The following is an 18030-nucleotide window of genomic DNA, read 5'->3' as shown; positions in this document are numbered from 1 at the left end:
TAAACTGTAACAGTACTCTGATGAAACATGGATTATGATACTGATCAGTAGAATAAAGGATAAACATTCATACATCCAGTCTCTCATACTCAGCCCCCCCTTTTAGATAGAGATTTCAGGCACCCAATGAAGGCCTCCCTTCACAAGCACTGCAAAGACTTTATGATGATGTTACAAGGTTGTTGTAGCACTGATATGATGTCACAATTATGTTATAAGGTTGATGTTCATTTACATTTAAGTCATTTAGCAGACGCTCTTATCCAGAGCGACTTACAAATTGGTGTATTCAACTTAGGATAGCCAGTGGGACAACCACTCCTTTTTTTTTTTTTATGGGGGGGTTGGGGAGGGGGGGTAGAAGGATTCCTGTTATACTATTCCAGGTATTCCTTAAAGAGGTAGAGTTTCAAGTGTCTCTGGAAGGTGGTCAGTGACTCCGCTGTCCTGGCGTCATGGGGGAGATTGTTCCACCATTGGGGTGCCAGAGCAGTGTATAGCTTTGACTGGGCTGAGCGGGAACTGTGCTTCCATAGAGGTAGGGGGGCTAGCAGGCCAGAGGTGGATGAACATAGTGCCCTCGTTTGGGTGTAGGGTCTGATCAGAGCCTGAAGGTAAGGAGGTGCCGTTCCCCTCACAGCTCCGTAGGCAAGCACCATGGTCTTGTAGTAGATGCGAGCCTCAACTGGAAGCCAGTAGAGTGTGCGGAGGAGCGGGGTGACATGAGAGAACTTGGGAAGGTTGAACACCAGATGGGCTGCAGCATTCTGGATAAGTTGTAGGGGTTTAATGGCACAGGCAGGGAGCCCAGCCAACAGCGAGTTGCAGTAATCCAGACGGGAGATGACAAGTGCCTGGATTAGGACCTGTGCCGCTTTCTGTGTAAGGTAGGGTCGTACTCTGCGAATGTTGTAGAGCATGAACCTGCAGGATCGGGTCACCGCTTTGATGTTAGCGGAGAACGACAGGGTGTTGTCCAGGGTCACGCCAAGGTTCTTTGCACTCTGGGAGGAGGACACAATGGAGTTGTCAACCATGATGGCGAGATCATGGAGCGGTCAGTCCTTCCCCGGGAGGAAGAGCAGCTCCGTTTTGCCGAGGTTCAGCTAGAGGTGGTGATCCGACCACTACACTGATATGTCTGCCAGACATGCAGAGATGCGATTCGCCACCTGGTTATCAGAAGGGGGAAAGGAGAAAATTAATTGTGTGTCATCTGCGTAGAAATGATAGGAGAGACCATGTGAGGATATGACAGAGCCAAGTGACTTGGTGTATAGAGAGAATAGGAGAGGGCCTAGAACTGAGCCCTGGGGAACACCAGTGGTGAGAGCACGTGGTGCGGAGACAGATTCTCACCACGCCACCTAATGGAGCGACCTGTCAGGTAGGACGCAATCCAAGAGTGAGCAGCGCCGGAGATGCCCAACTCGGAAAGGGTGGAGAGGAGGATCTGATGGTTCACAGTATTAAAGGCAGCAGATAGGTCTAGAAGGATAAGAGCAGAGGAGAGAGAGTTAGCTATAGCAGTGCGGAGAGCCTCCGTGACACAGAGAAGAGCAGTCTCAGTTGAATGACCAGTCTTGAAACCTGACTGGTTTGGATCAAGAAGGTCATTCTGAGAGAGATGGTAGGAGAGTTGGCTAGAGACGGCACGCTCAAGAGTTTTGGAGAGAAAATAAAGAAGGGATACTGGTCTGTAGTTGTTGACATCGGAGGGATCGAGTGTAGGTTTTTTGAGGAGGGGTGCAACTCTCGCTCTCTTGAAGATGGAAGGGACATGGCCAGCGGTCAAGGATGAGTTGATGAGCGAGGTGAGGTAGAGGAGAAGGTCTCCAGAAATGGTCTGGAGAAGAGAGGAGGGGATAGGGTCAAGCGGGCAGGTTGTTGGGCGGCCGGCCGTCACAAGTCGCAAGATTTCATCTGGAGAGAGAGGGGAGAAAGAAGTCAAAGCATAGGGTAGGGCAGTGTGAGCAGGACCAGCGGTGACATTTGACTTAATAAATGAGGATCGGATATCGTCAACCTTCTTTTCAAAATGGTTGACGAAGTCATCCACAGAGAGGGAGGAGGGAGGGGGAGAAGGAGGAGGATTCAGCAGGGAGGAGAAGGTGGCAAAGAGCTTCCTAGGGTTAGAGGCAGAGGTTTGAAATTTAGAGTGGTAGAAAGTGGCTTTAGCAGCAGAAACAGAGGAAGAAAATGTAGAGAGGAGGGAGTGAAAAGATGACAGGTCCGCAGGGAGTCTAGTTTTCCTCCATTTCCGCTCGGCTGCCCGTAGCCCTGTTCTGTGAGCTCGCAATGAGTCGTCAAGCCACGGAGCAGGAGGGGAGGACCGAGCCGGCCGGGAGGATAGGGGACATAGAGAGTCAAAAGATGCAGAAAGGGAGGAGAGGAGGGTTGAGGAGGCAGAATCAGGAGATCAGAGGGAGAAGGATTTAGCAGAGGGAAGAGATGATAGGATGGAAGAGGAGAGAGTAGTAGGAGAGAGAGAGCTAAGGTTGCGACTGCACATTACCATCTGAGTAGGGGCAGAGTGAGTAGTGTTGGAGGAGAGCGAGAGAGAAAAGGATACAAAGTAGTGGTCGGAGACTTGGAGGGGAGTTGCAGTGAGATTAGTAGATGAACAGCATCTAGTAAAGATGAGGTCAAGCGTATTGCCTGCCTTGTGAGTAGGGGGCGACGGTGAGCGGGTGAGGTGAAAAGAGGAAAGGAATGGAAAGAAGGAGGCAGAGAGAAATTAGTCAAAGGCAGACGTAGGGAGGTTAAAGTCACCCAGAACTGTGAGATTATGTCACAATGGTGTTGTAAGGTTGGTGTAGCAATGGCATGCATATATAATGTTACAATTATGATGTTGTTTTGTCACAATGATGCTAGAAAAAGGGTCTAGCCATGCATGATGTCACAATTATTTCAAAATGTTGATACTGTAGCTCTGAGATCAGGTTACAGAGCCTCTTTTATAACGTTAGATTGTTAGTGTTGCTCCATTATGATTTAGGTAAAGCAATGCTATTGTGATGCAGCGATGTCCGATTGAACATTGTTCTTCTGTATAAAGGAGCAACAGACAGCTCACCTCAACTGTGTTAGAGAAAGGCGTCTGTCTAAAATGGACAAACCATAATCCCAGATTTTCAGGGTTGTTTCTCTTTAAGTGTTTGCTTTGGGGCTGAATGCTCTCCCTGCATTATGATTTAATTATCAGAAATGTTGTGCTTGGCTCTCCACATTTTCCACATTAAATGTTGGGTTACGTTTTTTGCTCTGGGGAGGGGGAGCAGAGATTACAGCTAATGAATTTCATCTGGTGGGAGGGGGAGCTCCAAACTGGCCTGATCACTGGCTAGACTCTAGAGCAACGCTGTGCTCTGATTTGCTGAGATGGACCCGTCTGGTGTTATGACTTGTCTTCATTGGTGTCTTCTACTAAACAGTGATGGATGGATAGGGATGGATGGATAGGGATGGATGGATTGACTGATTGATTGATTCCACTCTCTGATGTGTGAAACACCTCTAGTGTCCATGTCAGAACTCGCTCACATCAGTCAGTCAACCAGTCAATCAGTCAGTCAACCAGTCAACCAGTCAGTCAGTCAGTCAGTCTCTCAGTCAGCCAGTCAGCCAGTCAGCCAGTCAGCCAGTCAGCCAGTCATCAGTCAGTCAGTCATTCAGACAGGGCCAATCAATCAGTTTGTTTACTCCTCTCCCCTGTTTTTATGATAATCAACATCTCCAGTCATCTGCCATTATAATAATCAGTAGTGGCATTGAGGAGAAGACTGATAGCAGTAAACACAGCTGCATACCCAGACCCGGACCCATGTGACAGTGAATATGGTCTCCCACTGTGACAGTGAATGTGGTCTCCCGCTGTGACAGTGAATGTGGTCTCCCGCTGTGACAGTGAATGTGGCAGCCATAACATTTACATGGCCTTTAAGGAAAATTACAGCAATGTCTCCTCTGCAATGAGATGACGTCTAATGGAATGGGTAGCGTTGGTTGTGTTGTGAGTTTGTTGTGTAAAGGGTGGCTAAGCAATGTCGTGAAGATAATGTAGGATCTGTGAAGATACATAATGTTGTTGTGAAAGTAGTTACAGTGCGTGGAATCCCTATTGCCCAATGTGGTGAACATTCATATCCATGCACATTCAATGTCCACAGAGGATTGCCACCTCTCCCTTCCACCACAATATACCCTAAGTGCAACATCATCATTGAAAATCTGTGAGCCAGACATCTGACTTATAGCCTAGAACATGCATCTCTGGATGCTACACTGCTTTGTGAGCGCTGACTGAGGTAATGGTGAACTGGCAGGGAAGTGTATCCCTTACAACACCTTTATTGCTAACCCACCCTAGCATTGAACCACTCTCTTGTCAGTCCTTTCAATGTCTTGGATGTTTACTTGGACCTGATTGATGCCAAGCTCCTCCTGACTCACCATAGGTGTGTCTGTTTAAGTTCCCTGCTGCCATGTAGAAAAATGAGTGTTTCTCTGTGTGTCAAGATAAAATTGCTCCATTTGACTCATGCAGCGGAAAGTAAATGAGATCACGACTTGATATTTAATTGAATGTATTATTTCTGGAAGGTTTATTGAGCCTGAGCAGTAAGGAATGACTATTTATGGGAGAGAGAGAGAGAGATGGAGAAAGGGAGGAGAGAGAGAGAGAGAGAGAGAGAGAGAGAGAGAGAGAGAGAGAGAGAGAGAGAGAGAGAGAGAGAGAGAGAGAGAGAGAGAGAGAGAGACCTTGCTATTGAGAGAGGCTGCCGTAGGCAGACCTGGCTCTCAGGAGAAGACAGGCTATGTGCACACTGCCCACAAAATGAGGTGGAAACTGAGCTGCACTTCCTGATCTCCTGCCAAATGTATGACCGTATTAGAGACACATATTTCCCTCAGATTACACAGACCCACAAAGAATTACAAAACAAATTCAATTTTGATAAACTCCCATATCTATTGGGTGAAATACCACATTGTGCCATCACAGCAGCAAGATTTGTGACCTGTTGCCACATGAAAAGGGGAACCAGTGAAGAACAAACACCACTGTAAATACAACCCATATTTATGTTTATTTATTTTCCCTTTTCTACTTTAACTATTTGCACATCATTATAACACTGTATATAGACATAATATGACATTTGAAATGTCATATGGCGCCGGAGAAGATGGCTGCCGTTTTACAGCCCTCTTACAGGAAAAAAAAAGAGGACTGAGCACGCCCCCATTCTTATCGACGGGGCTGTAGTGGAACAGGTTGAGAGCTTCAAGTTCCTTGGTGTCCACATCACCAACGAACTATCATGGTCCAAACACACCAAGACAGTCGTGAAGAGGGCACGACAAAGCCTATTCCCCCTCAGGAGACTGAAAATATTTGGCATGGGTCCTCAGATCCTCAAAACATTCTACAGCTGCACCATCGAGAGCATCCTGACTGGTTGCATCACCGCCTGGTATGGCAACTGCTTGGCCTCCGACCGCAAGGCATTACAGAGGGTAGTGCGTACGGCCCAGTACATCACTGGGGCCAAGCTTCCTGCCATCCAGGACTATGTGCACACTGCCCACAAAATGAGGTGGAAACTGAGCTGCACTTCCTTACCTCCTGCCAAATGTATGACCATATTAGAGACACATATTTCCCTCAGATTACACAGATCTACTGGGTGAAATACCACAGTGTGCCATCGCAGCAGCAATATTTGTGACCTGTTGCCACAAGAAAAGGGCAACCAGTGGAGAACAAACACCATTGTAAATACAACCAATATTTACAGTTGAAGTCGGAAGTTTACATACACCTTAGCCAAATACATTTAAACTCAGTTTCACAATTCCTGACATTTAATCCTAGTAAAAAGTCCCTGTCTTAGGTCAGTTTGGATCACCACTTTATTTTAAGAATGTGAAATGTCAGAATAATAGTAGAGAGAATGATTTATTTCAGCTTTTATTTCTTTCATCACATTCCCAGTAGGTCAGAAGTTTACATACACTCAAATAGTATTTGGTAGCATTGCCTTTAAATTGTTTAACATGGGTCAAACGTTTCTGCTAGCCTTCCACAAGCTTCCCACAATAAGCTGGGTGAATTTTGGCCCATTCCTCCTGACAGAGCTGGTGTAACAGAATCAGGTTTGTAGGCCTCCTTGCTCGCACATGCTTTTTCAGTTCTGCCCATACATTTTCTATAGGATTGAGGTCAAGGCTTTGTGGTGGCCACTCCAACACCTTGACTTTGTTGTCCTTAAGTATGCTTGGGGTCATTGTCCATTTGGAAGACCCATTTGCGACCAAGCTTTAACTTCCTGACTGATGTCTTGAGATGTTGCTTCAATATATCCTCATAATTTTCCTTCCTCATGATGTCATCTATTTTGTGAAGTGCACCAGTCCCTCCTGCAGCAAAGCACCCCCACAGCATGATGCTGCCACCCCCGTGCTTCACGGTTGGGATGGTGTTCGTCGTGTTGCAAGTCCCCTTTTTCCTCCAAACATAACGCTGGTCATTATGGCCAAACAGTTCTATTTTTGTTTCATCAGACCAGAGGACATTTCTCCAAAAAGTACGATCTTTGTCCCCATGTGCAGTTGCAAACCGTAGTCTGGCTTTTTTATGGCGGTTTTGGAGCAGTGGCTTCTTCCTTGCTAAGCAGCCTTTCAGGTTATGTCGATATAGGACTCGTTTTACTGTGGATATAGATACTTTTGTACCGGTTTCATCCAGCATCTTCACAAGGTCCTTTGCTGTTGTTCTGCGATTGATTTGCACTTTTCGCACAAAAGTACGTTCATCTCTAGGAGACAGAACGCGTTTCCTTCCTGAGCAGTATGACGGCTGCGTGGTCCCATGGTGTTTATACTTGCGTACTATTGTTTGTACAGATGAACGTGGTACCTTCAAGCATTTGGAAATTGCTCCCAAGGATGAACCAGACTTGTGGAGGTCTACAATTTGGCTGATTTCTTTTGATTTTCCCATGATGTCAAGCAAAGAGGCACTGAGTTTGAAGGTAGGCCTTGAAATACATCCACAGGTACACCTCCAATTGACTCATATTATGTCAATTAGCCTATCAGAAGCTTCTAAAGCCATGACATCATTTTCAGGAATTTTCAAAGCTGTTTAAAGGCACATGTAAACTTCTGACCCACTGGAATTGTGATACAGTGAATTATAAGTGACATAATCGGTCTGTAAACAATAGTTGGAAAAATTACTTGTGTCATGCACAAAGTAGATGTCCTAACCGACTTGCCAAAACTATAGTTTGTTAACAAGAAATTTGTGGAGTGGTTGAAAAACGAGTTTTAATGACTCCAACCTAAGTGTATGTAAACTTCCGACTTTAACTGTATGTTTATTTATTTTCCCATTTGTACTTTAACTATTTGCACATTGTTACAACCCTGTATATATACATAATATTACATTTGAAACGTCTTTATTCTTTTGGAACTTCTGAGTGTAATGTTTACTGTTAACTTTTATTGTTTATTTCACTTTTGTTTAGTATCTACTTCACTTGCTTTGGCAATGTTAACATATGTTTCCCATGCCAATAAAGCCCTTAAATTGAATTGAAATTGAATTGAGAGAGAGAGAGAGAGAGAGAGAGAGAGAGAGAGAGAGAGAGAGAGAGAGAGAGAGAGAGAGAGAGAGAGAGAGAGAGAGAGAGAAACATTGCTCTGGTGTCACCTAGTGGAAAAATAAAGTTATGCATTTCAGATGATAGGAAATGACGCGTCCCAGTTCCCACCAATCAGCACTCGCAGCGCAGAATTCGAAAGTTAACAAGTTGAGAACGGATTTGTGGCTAGTTATTTGACCACGTTGTTAGAATTCCTTGTGAAATACGCAGATTTGAATTAGATTTCACTCTACTGTTTATAACCGAGGAGGTAAGTCAACATTTAAAACGTCGGTATATGTGATATTACGCAGTTTATTCCACGTATTAGCAATGGAGACTCTGCTAGCGGAGTAGCTAGCGTAGCGGATCAACAACAACATTCAACCTTGAGGCCGGGTTCTAACATTTTACATTTATGTCATTTAGCAGACCCTATTATCCAGAGCGATTTACAAATTGGTGCATTCAACTTATGATAGCCAGTGGGACAACCACTTTTTTTGTGGGGGAAGGGGGGGGTAGAAGGATTACTTTTATACTATTCCTTAAAGAGGTAGGGTTTCAAGTGTCCGGAAGGTGGTCAGTGACTCCGCTGTCATGGGGGAACTTGTTCCACCATTGGGGTGCCAGAGCAGTGTATAGCTTTGACTGGGCTGAGCGGGAACTGTGCTTCCGTATAGGTAGGGGGGCTAGCAGGCCAGAGGTGGATGAACGTAGTGCCCTCGTTTGGGTGTAGGGTCTTTTCAGAACCTGAAGGTAAGGAAGTGCCGTTCCCCTCACAGCTCCGTAGGCAAGCACCATGGTCTTGTAGTAGATGCGAGCCTCAACTGGAAGCCAGTGGAGTGTGCGGAGGAGCGGGGTGACATGAGAGAACTTGGGAAGGTTGAACACCAGACGGGCTGCAGCGTTCTGGATAAATTGTAGGGGTTTAATGGCACAGGCAGGGAGCCCAGCCAACAGCGAGTTGCAGTAATCCAGACGGGAGATGACAAGTGCCTGGATTAGGACCTGTGCCACTTTCTGTGGAAGGTAGGGTTGTACTCTGCGAATGTTGTAGAGCAGGGGTGTCAAACTCATTTTGGTTCAGGGGCCACATATAGCGCAATCTGATCTCAAGTGGGCCGGGCCAGTAAAATAATAGCAAAATAACCTATAAATAACGTCAACTCCAAATCTTTACCTTTGTTTTTCAATATTATGCCTTAATTTATAATTTAGCCTACATATGTGCATTATAACTCACAGATCACAGTGGATCTACAAAGGCACAAAACATTTATTCACAGATAGGCTTATGGAACTGAAAAAATTGCATTTCACTTTAATTAAAACAACTTGTTTTATTAACTTATTAACTTAACTTATTTTAATGTACAGTATACATTCTGACCACCTGAACTGACTCACCACACTATGCACAAACTAAAGTGGGAGCTATGAAGAACGTTATCACAATGTTCATGGTCTTTAAATATTACATTACCACAGTAAATGTTATTTTTTCACAGAACTGTATTCTTCAGAGTGCAAAACGTCTCTTAAAGAGCATTACAAGTCTTACAATTAGACTTGACCTACTCGCTGTTTAACCCCCTCCCCTCTCTTTCTCTCACTGCGGCCTACCGGCTGCTCCTGAAACTTGGCATCTTTTAGCCTTCACGATTGCATCAATATCAGGTGTCAAATCCTGAGTAGCAGCCAATTTCATAATGTCATTTAAGTGCTTGTGTGTTAGCCTTGAGCGCAGCTTTGTTTTATTGATGTTCATTACAGAGAGAACCTGTTCACAAAGATAGGTAGTCCCAAACATGCATAAAACCTTTGCAGCCAGGGCTGTTAATTTGGGGCACCCTGGCAAGAGATACTGATAAAATGTGTCCAAGCCCACAGAGGCAAATTTGTCCTTCATACCTGAATCACACTGCACACTGCATGTCAATTATTTCGAGTTGGATGTCAGCGGGCAGATCAGAAGCCTTGACTGTGAATGGCGAGCAAAAAACGGTAAATTCTGTCTCAAGTTCACCGAAGACCTGAAACCGTCGCTCAAACTCCCGCAGCAATCCTGTAATCTTGTCTTTGTATTGAGCCATGTCAGCATTAAGTCCGGTCGCACGCACATCTCTTAGACAAGGGAAATGAGCGGTGTCACCGCTAGATAGTTGTCTCCCAGAGTGACAGTTTCAACTTGAATGCGCGTATGCTGTCATAATACTGAGTGACAACTTTTTTGCGGCCCTGCAACATTTTATTAAGATTATTCAGGTGCTCTGTAATATCCACCAGAAAGGCAAGATCCTGCACCCATTCTGGGCATTTAAGTTCCTTCACTGGTTTGCCTTTTTTCTCCATGAACTGTTCAATTTGCTCTCGTAGCTCAAAGAAACGCTTCAGCACGGCACCTCGGCTTAACCACCGTACTTCAGTGTGGTATGGCAAGCCATGCGTAATGTCTTTATCACTGAGAAGACTGTCAAACTGACGGTGATTCAAACCTCTCGGATGAAATTAACAGTGCGGACAACCACCTCCATGACATGATCCATTTTTAATGATTTGCAACACAATGCTTCCTGGTGCAAAATACAGTGAAATGTCCAAAACTCTTGTCCTTCATTTGCGGCCTGTACTTTATCTCTGAATTTTGTCACAACGCCTGCTTTTCTCCCAATCATTGATGGCGCACCATCTGTAGCCAGGCTGACGGCACGGGACCAGTCCACTCCGACTCTGTCCAGCGCTCCAACGAGAGAGCTCATAATGTCATCCGCTGTTGTAGTATCCGTCATAGGTACCAACCCAAGGAACTCCTCGGTGACTGTCAAAGTCGCATCAACACCACGAATGAATATGGCCAGTTGAGCAACATCTGTAATATCAGTGCTCTCATCAATTGCAACCGAAAATGCAACAAATGACTTGACTTTGTGATTCATTTGGCTCTCCAAGTCTGCAGAGAGATCTGAAATTCTATCTGCGACAGTGTTTCTCGTTAGGCTAATGTTGGCAAAGGCCTGTCGCTTTTCAGGGCACACGATTTCTGCAGCCTTCAGCATGCATGTTTTCACGAACTCACCCTCAGAAAATGGCTTGGATCCTAACGCTATCTCATTAGCAATAAGGTAGCTAGCTTTCACCGCTGCATCACTGACCTCTCGGCTACGGGTAAAAACAGACTGCTGTTTCTTCAGACCCACTAACAATTCATTTATCTTCTCTATTCTCAGTTGTCCTCGTAAATGGTTGTATTTTTCACCATGATGAGTCTCATAGTGGCGCCGAATATTATATTCCTTGAGCACTGAAACTTGCTGATTACACACCAAGCACACAGATTTCCCATTCACTTCTGTGAATAAATATGAATCAGTCAATTTTTCTTGGAAAACTCTGCACTCTGTGTCAACTTTTCTCCTTTTTGAGAAAGACATTTTGGTAATGTGGGTGCAACAGTGGGTAATTTTGACAACAAGAGCTTAATAACGATAAGGCAAGATCGGCAGATAGCGCATTCTGGGCGCGTTGCTGTCACGTGCTGTTTATTTCAGGATCTCTCGTTATTTCAGTGCGACCTCTGCTGGACAAATTTGGAATATCTGTTCCTTTAAAAAAAAAAAAGTGGACGTCGTCTCGCGGGCCGGATTGAACCATCTGGCGGGCCGGTTCTGGCCCGCGGGCCGTATGATTGACATCCCTGTTGTAGAGCATGAACCTGCAGGATCAGGTCACCGCTTTGATGTTAGCGGAGAACGACAGGGTGTTGTCCAGGGTCACGCCAAGGTTCTTTTGCACTCTGGGAGGAGGACACAATGGAGTTGTCAACCATGATGGCGAGATCATGGAGCGGTCAGTCCTTCCCCGGGAGGAAGAGCAGCTCCGTCTTGCCGAGGTTCAGCTTGAGGTGGTGATCCGACATCCACACTGATATGTCTGCCAGACATGCAGAGATGCGATTCGCCACCTGGTTATCAGAAGGGGGAAAGGAGAAAAGATATTGTGTGTCGTCTGCGTAGCAATGATAGGAGAGACCATGTGAGGATATGACAGAGCCAAGTGACTTGGTGTATAGAGAGAATAGGAGAGGGCCTAGAACTGAGCCCTGGGGGACACCAGTGGTGAGAGCACGTGGTGCGGAGACAGATTCTCGCCACAACCACCTGGTAGGAGCGACCTGTCAGGTAGGACGCAATCCAAGAGTGAGCTGCGCCGGAGACGCCCAACTCGGAGAGGGTGGAGAGGAGGATCTGATGGTTCACAGTATTAAAGGCAGCAGATATGTCTAGAAGGATAAGAGCAGAGGAGAGAGAGTTAGCTTTAGCAGTGCGGAGAGCCTCCGTGACACAGAGAAGAGCTGTCTCAGTTGAATGACCAGTCTTGAAAACTGACTGGTTTGGATCAAGAAGGTCATTCTGAGAGAGATAGCAGGAGAGTTGGCTAGAAACTGCACGCTCAAGAGTTTTGGAGAGAAAAGAAAGAATGGATACTGGTCTGTAGTTGTTGACATCGGAGGGATCGAGTGTAGGTTTTTTGAAGAGGGGTGCAACTCTCGCTCTCTTGAAGATGGAAGGGACATGGCCAGCGGTCAAGGATGAGTTGATGAGCAAGGTGAGGTAAGGGAGAAGGTCTCCGGAAATGGTCTGGAGAAGAGAGGAGGGGATAGGGTCAAGCAGGCAGGTTGTTGGGCGGGCGGCCGGCCGTCACAAGTCGCAAGATTTCATCTGGAGGGAGAAAGAAGTCAAAGCATAGGGTAAGGCAGTGTGAGCAGGAACAGCTGTGTCATTTGACTTAATAAATGAGGATCAGATGTCGTCAACCTTCTTTTCAAAATGGTTGACAAAGTCATCCACAGAGAGAGGGAGGGGGAGGAGGATTCAGCAGGGAGGAGAAGTTGGCAAAGAGCTTCCTAGGGTTAGAGGCAGAGGCTTGACATTTAGAGTGGTAGAAAGTGGCTTTAGCTGCAGAAACAGAGGAATGTAGAGAGGAGGGAGTGGAAAGATGACAGGTCCGCAGGGAGTCTAGTATTCCTCCATTTCCGCTCGGCTGCCCGGAGCCCTGTTCTAACGTAGACACTGGACTAATTGTCACGCTCTCTCGCCTTCTGGTAGTGATCCTGCCAGTTACTTTCAACCATGGTGAGGGAACGGGGCCAGAAGAAGTCTTTCCAGCAAAGCCTGGACGACATCAAGGAAAAGATGATTGAGAAGAGGAACAAACGCCTGGCAAGTGCCTCTGTAGCCAACAGAGGACGGTCCAAAAGGATCAACAGAACCAGTGGTGAGAGATTCACATAATATGCCAGCCAGTATCATGTTGAAGATGGTAATGTAAACTTAAGCATCATGATAGTTAACAACCTAAATTCTGGTCAATTGGACGTAGCTATGCCTACTATTGCCTACTAATTATCTAGCTAGCAATTTCTCACCTCATGGCGGTTAACCTTTTGAAGAGGAGTATATCTCAGCTTGCTCCCTCTGTCTCTACAGCGGGCAACGTGAAGCCAGTTATCCTGAAGAACGTGCAGATCAATAACAAAGCCCTGGCTCTGGCCCTGCAGGCTGAGAAGGAGAAGGTGAGGCAGGCCAACTGTATCATCCTGCAGATGAAGAGGGAGCAGCAGGCCCTCTTCCTCCACCTCCTCCTGCTCAAGAAGAGGCTCAAAGACCAGGAGGCGCAGGCCAGCAATGTACAGGTATGAAGATGCCTGAATGACTGTTTGAGTCAAACTGAGTAACCGCTATGGGAGCTTTTCATCACAGAAAGTTGTGCCCTTCCCCCTCTGCCCTTGTTCATGATATTTGTGTGTGTTTAGACTGGACCTGCACAGCTCCTTGCTGAACCACCAAAGCCAGTGGACTCCTCCAGGTGAGCTATTCAAATATAATATCAACTGAATGCATCATTTCTCACATTCAAAGAGCCACTGTTTTAATGTCCAGTGTGATTCATCCCATCTCCTGTCACCTTGTGAATGTCATCAATTCCTCCCTGGAATTTCAAACGTTTCCCTTTTTTGTTACTTTTGTGCAGGAGAATTCAAAGCCGTGCTGATCTGGAAGATCCTGTGATGGACGAATCCCCTCTCTCACCCATCAGCTCAGGTATATGAAATAACATTTACCAGACAAACCTTTCTTAACAGATTTTAACTGTTAGGCCTTTCACTCCAGAATTGTGATGTTGTTACTTTGGATAATTACACAGAAAACAACAACAATAATGTTATTGTGCATGTGTGTTAGGATGTGTCACTTTTAATGAACCATCCATGTCGTTGCAAGTGTTGACAATGACATCCATTCTCCTCTCTCAGCGCGTCAGTTTCCTGAAGGGGCGGGCAAAAACAAAAGTGACAGGCAGGTGGCGTTGCCACAGACAGTGGGTGCGAGACGTCGCCGGGTGGAAGGCAGCAGGATGCGATCTGAGCGTGTGCGGGAAGGGCGCCGTTCCTCGTTCTATGAGCAGAACCCCAGCGCCCCTCCAGAACCTCTCAAACAGAAAGAGACTGAGGTCATAGTGGATAGCCTGGTTCTAAACGACAGAAGAGGCCAGAACCACATACAGGAAGTGAAGATGGAGAGAGGCAATCCGATTGGCTCAGAGGAGTTCCAGCAGCACTTCACCCCAGAGCCCCCGGCTAAACCAGCCAATCAGCAGCAGCAACCCCGGAACAAACCGAAACAGGCCCAGCCACCGCGGCCTAAACCCGAACCAGCTGCACGCAAGCCAGAGAGGGGCCGCAAACCGGACCGCCCCCCTCTGAAGAAACCCTGGGAGACCTCTAAACCCAGAGCCCGGTCCAAGAGCCGGGACCGCTCTGCCACACGGTCCAGAGCCGGGGTGGGATCCGCTGCACCTCTCAACACCTCCCTCAACACATCTCAGGGATTCAATGACACCTTTGATTTCGACTGCGAGGATGGGGTACACCTCACCCCCTTCAAGGGTGGCGGACCCAAGGATAACCCCCGAGACACACCCAAACAGGAGAAGGTGGTAGAGACGGGACAGGGACAGAACCCGAAGAGGACTCAGTTGTCACCTGAGTTTAGTTCATCTTCGTCTTCTGAGTCAGAAGACAGCCCCTACGTTCCTCAGAAACGGAAGAGACGGAGCCACACGGACCAGGCCAAGCCCGCCCTCGCTCGTAGAGGCAGAGGTCAACCCTCCAAAGCAGCTACAGATAAGGAGAACGCCCCCCCACATGGTGAGCATTTAACTGTTAACTTAGACAATTAGGATGACTGTCTTTGCAATCACTTATCAAGTACCTTGATGGTTGCTCTGAAGCATTGCTGGAAATCTTCACCTCATGTCCAGGTGACATAAAATGATGACAGCTGTAGATATGAGTGCTTTTTCTATAGATTTCCACATAAGCTATTGTATGTGTTTAATTAGTTGTTCATCGCCCGTGTCTAGTAACCAGAATGGAGGTCAGTCCCACCCCTGTGGTCCTTGACAAACAACTCAAGGAGGAACCAGAAAGGGGACGGAGACAGAGCTCGATTCGGATACAGCCGTTGTCTGTGGTTGCCATGGATGTTGCCATGGAGGCCAGCTTGTGTGAGTCAGAGGGTAGCCCCTACGTTCCTCAAAGCCGTGGCGTACGGAAGACACAGGGCCCCCCAGAGCAGGCCAAGCCCACCCCCGCTCGCAGGGGACGGCCCCTTAAAGCAGCCAGAGACAAGGAGAACGTCCCCCCTCTGAAACGACAGTCGTCACGTGGTGAGCGATGAACAACATACAGATTTATACATGCTGTTATAGGAAAGGGTAGGCTATGTGTTGTATCTGATGCTTATCTCCTGTGTCTATCCAGTCATCAGAGTAGAGGCCAGTCCCACAGCTGGGCCCGCTGAGATCTATGAGACAGAACTCCAACTCCCAGAAACCCCTGGGAGTGTCTTTGACAGTCCTGGTCCAATGGCAGAGCAAGGTCTTGAGGGCCACCCAGGTAAGTGGACATGCTTGGAATGGTAGATAGTCATGGCAATAGACTGAGGCTTCATCACAAATGGCACCTTACTCCCTATGTAGTGCACTATATAGGTATTAGGGTGCCATTTGGGACACAAGTATAAAATGGTAATTGATGATGGTGTTCCAGAGCACCACAGAGAAGATGAAGAGGAGGCTCTGCTTCCCGTCACTCCAGGAGTGGAGGAGGAGATGATGAGGATCGACAACGTCCTGTCTGGTTTCAGGGACTCCCCCTGTGAGTCTCCTGGGTTACCGACCAGCAGCACCCCCGAGAACCACGCCTCACACATCCCCAAAACATGCAGGAGGACAGGTACAGCCCGGTTAGCTGCTTAGGACATGTTAATGAATGACGCTTAATCAGTGTCCTCTCATTCTTTCACATTACACGTATATGTTCAACATGTACAGTGTTCTTCTTCTCTGACCACTATTTGGCTATATCAGAATCTCTTCTCATTCCTCCACCTCTGTCTGAACAACTGGTCCACTGGTGTCTATAGAATATCTACCTAAATACATTTTCCCCAACTTTTCTGCACTGACAACTCACTTTATCCTCTCACCACAGGTGGGCTTGGTGTCAGGGCTGGGCGGGGCTTCAGTCTGAGTGATGTGACCAATCTTACCCCTGCAGCCTATCGGAAGTTCTCTTTAAAGAGCTCCCGCCCTTCAGACCGATGCTCCACCCCCGTCCCCGCCCGCAAGAGGCGGTCCACGATGACAGTGGACTACAAAGAGCCGTCACTGCACGCGTGAGTATTAAAGGGAAAGGGGGATTCCAAGGGGGATTTTTGAAATGTGTGGAATTCTTTCTTGGTTTAGATAACATGTAACTTTTGCAGAGGGTAACACGCTCCCATTCATTTAAATGAACCATGGGTGAAAGCAGAAGTGCTGCGTGGCTTGCGCACGAGAACTAACTTGCGCTGGCAAAAGCTACACGACCAGTGTAGTAGCTAAAAACCTATTGTTTCTGTAATGCCCCAGTGTTGCTCCTGCCAGTCATTATTTCTCACCATCTCTTATCTATCTCTCTTTAATTTCCTGTCTGCCAGGAAACTGAGGCGTGGAGACAAGTTCACAGACACCAAGTTCCTCCGCTCTCCCATCTTCAAACAGAAACCCAGGAAGTCCATGAAGATTCAGCTGTCGTTGGAGAAATACAATGAGTCATTTGTGGGATGTCGCTGACATGTCCTATGTCTTCACATTGAACACGCTTTACCCATTCAAATTAGTTTGAGAGGATTTTTGGTTGTGAATATTTACATATTTACACCTGTTATTGTTTTTGTCCAATGAAATAATGGAGGGCAGCTTTAATTGTTTTTAGATTCTTCATTGTTCACACTATGCTGTTATCCGTATCCTGAATTTGGCCAAATCATCATGGGCATTGGAGACATTCAATTAAATCACCCAAAAATGCGTTCTCTCTCGCTCGATGACTGTATGGATTGTTATCCACCTGTAGAGGGCAATGTAAGATCAACATTCTGTCTGAGAAGATGTCAACAACATGTACCTCAATGGTTGTATTCAGTTCACTGTTGTACATACAGTATGTATATTTAGCTTGCCTTTCAAGACCTTTGAATATGTATTCTCTACATGCCCCTGTGTAACATGTTTTGATTTTATTATAATAAACATTCAGTCCATAATTCCTATTCAGCTGAGTCTTTATTGGCCCCGTACACACTCAGGTTGTACAACACATTTGGCACAATGGTTGTGATACAACTTCTATTTTTGTGATACAACAGAGAGATTGTCTACACGAAAATGTCTTTACAACGCATATGTAATTATCTTTTGTGCAGAAAAATTATGTCACAAGTCACAACCATCGTGACAAGTGCGTTGTACATGAGTTCTACAAACGGAATGTGTACAGGGCCATTATAAGGATGTGGATTTCTAGTTTCCATATTTCAAGTGTTCCTGTTGTATCATTGGAGGCTGGTGGGACGGGCTCATTGTAATGGCTGGAATGGAGTCAAACGTGGTTTCCATATATTTGATACCTTTCCATATATTCAACTCCAGCCATTACAATGAGCCCGTCCTATAGCTCCTCCCACCATCCTCTGTGTTGTATGACCATTTTGGTGGGTTCTCAAGTGACAAGTGTCTCTTTAAAAACTCAATGACGTTTGAAATTCGTACTACTGTATTAGAAAGGGCATCTGGCCAGTAGGGGGGATGGCACCGTAATTTGTTCTTTCATATAATAATAAATTATATGCCATTTAGCAGATACTTTTACCCAAAGCGACTTATGGCTCTATTCAATCTATCACTGTTGCGCGATAGAAATCTAAAGGTAATTTCCAATTGAGCTGACATACGCAGCGTGAATGCAAGGAACATTGCCTTTCAA

At 46.2% G+C, this 18030-nt stretch overlaps 1 protein-coding gene across 2 annotated transcripts; it reads left to right on the top strand.

The window, feature by feature from the left end:
• The first annotated feature begins 7800 nt into the window (after nt 1–7800).
• Nucleotides 7801–17317, top strand: sgo1 (shugoshin 1). 2 transcript variants are annotated; one of them, XM_041903636.2, is made up of 11 exons: nt 7801–7929; nt 12767–12935; nt 13148–13353; nt 13474–13526; nt 13692–13762; nt 13975–14868; nt 15084–15389; nt 15484–15618; nt 15772–15957; nt 16282–16399; nt 16703–17317. In XM_041903636.2, the coding sequence occupies exons 2-11, from the start codon at nt 12791–12793 to the stop codon at nt 16836–16838; spliced, it is 2250 nt and encodes a 749-aa protein (XP_041759570.2). In that variant the 5' UTR covers nt 7801–7929; nt 12767–12790; the 3' UTR covers nt 16839–17317. The 2 variants fall into 2 exon arrangements, with proteins under 2 accessions (XP_041759570.2, XP_041759568.2); XM_041903634.2 differs by having other exon boundaries at nt 16216–16399.
• Nucleotides 17318–18030: the final 713 nt, after the last annotated feature.

The sequence above is a fragment of the Coregonus clupeaformis genome, unplaced genomic scaffold (genome assembly GCF_020615455.1).
Source record: "Coregonus clupeaformis isolate EN_2021a unplaced genomic scaffold, ASM2061545v1 scaf0800, whole genome shotgun sequence".
Classification (NCBI taxonomy): domain Eukaryota; kingdom Metazoa; phylum Chordata; class Actinopteri; order Salmoniformes; family Salmonidae; genus Coregonus; species Coregonus clupeaformis.
This window is presented reverse-complemented; position numbering and strand designations above follow the sequence as displayed.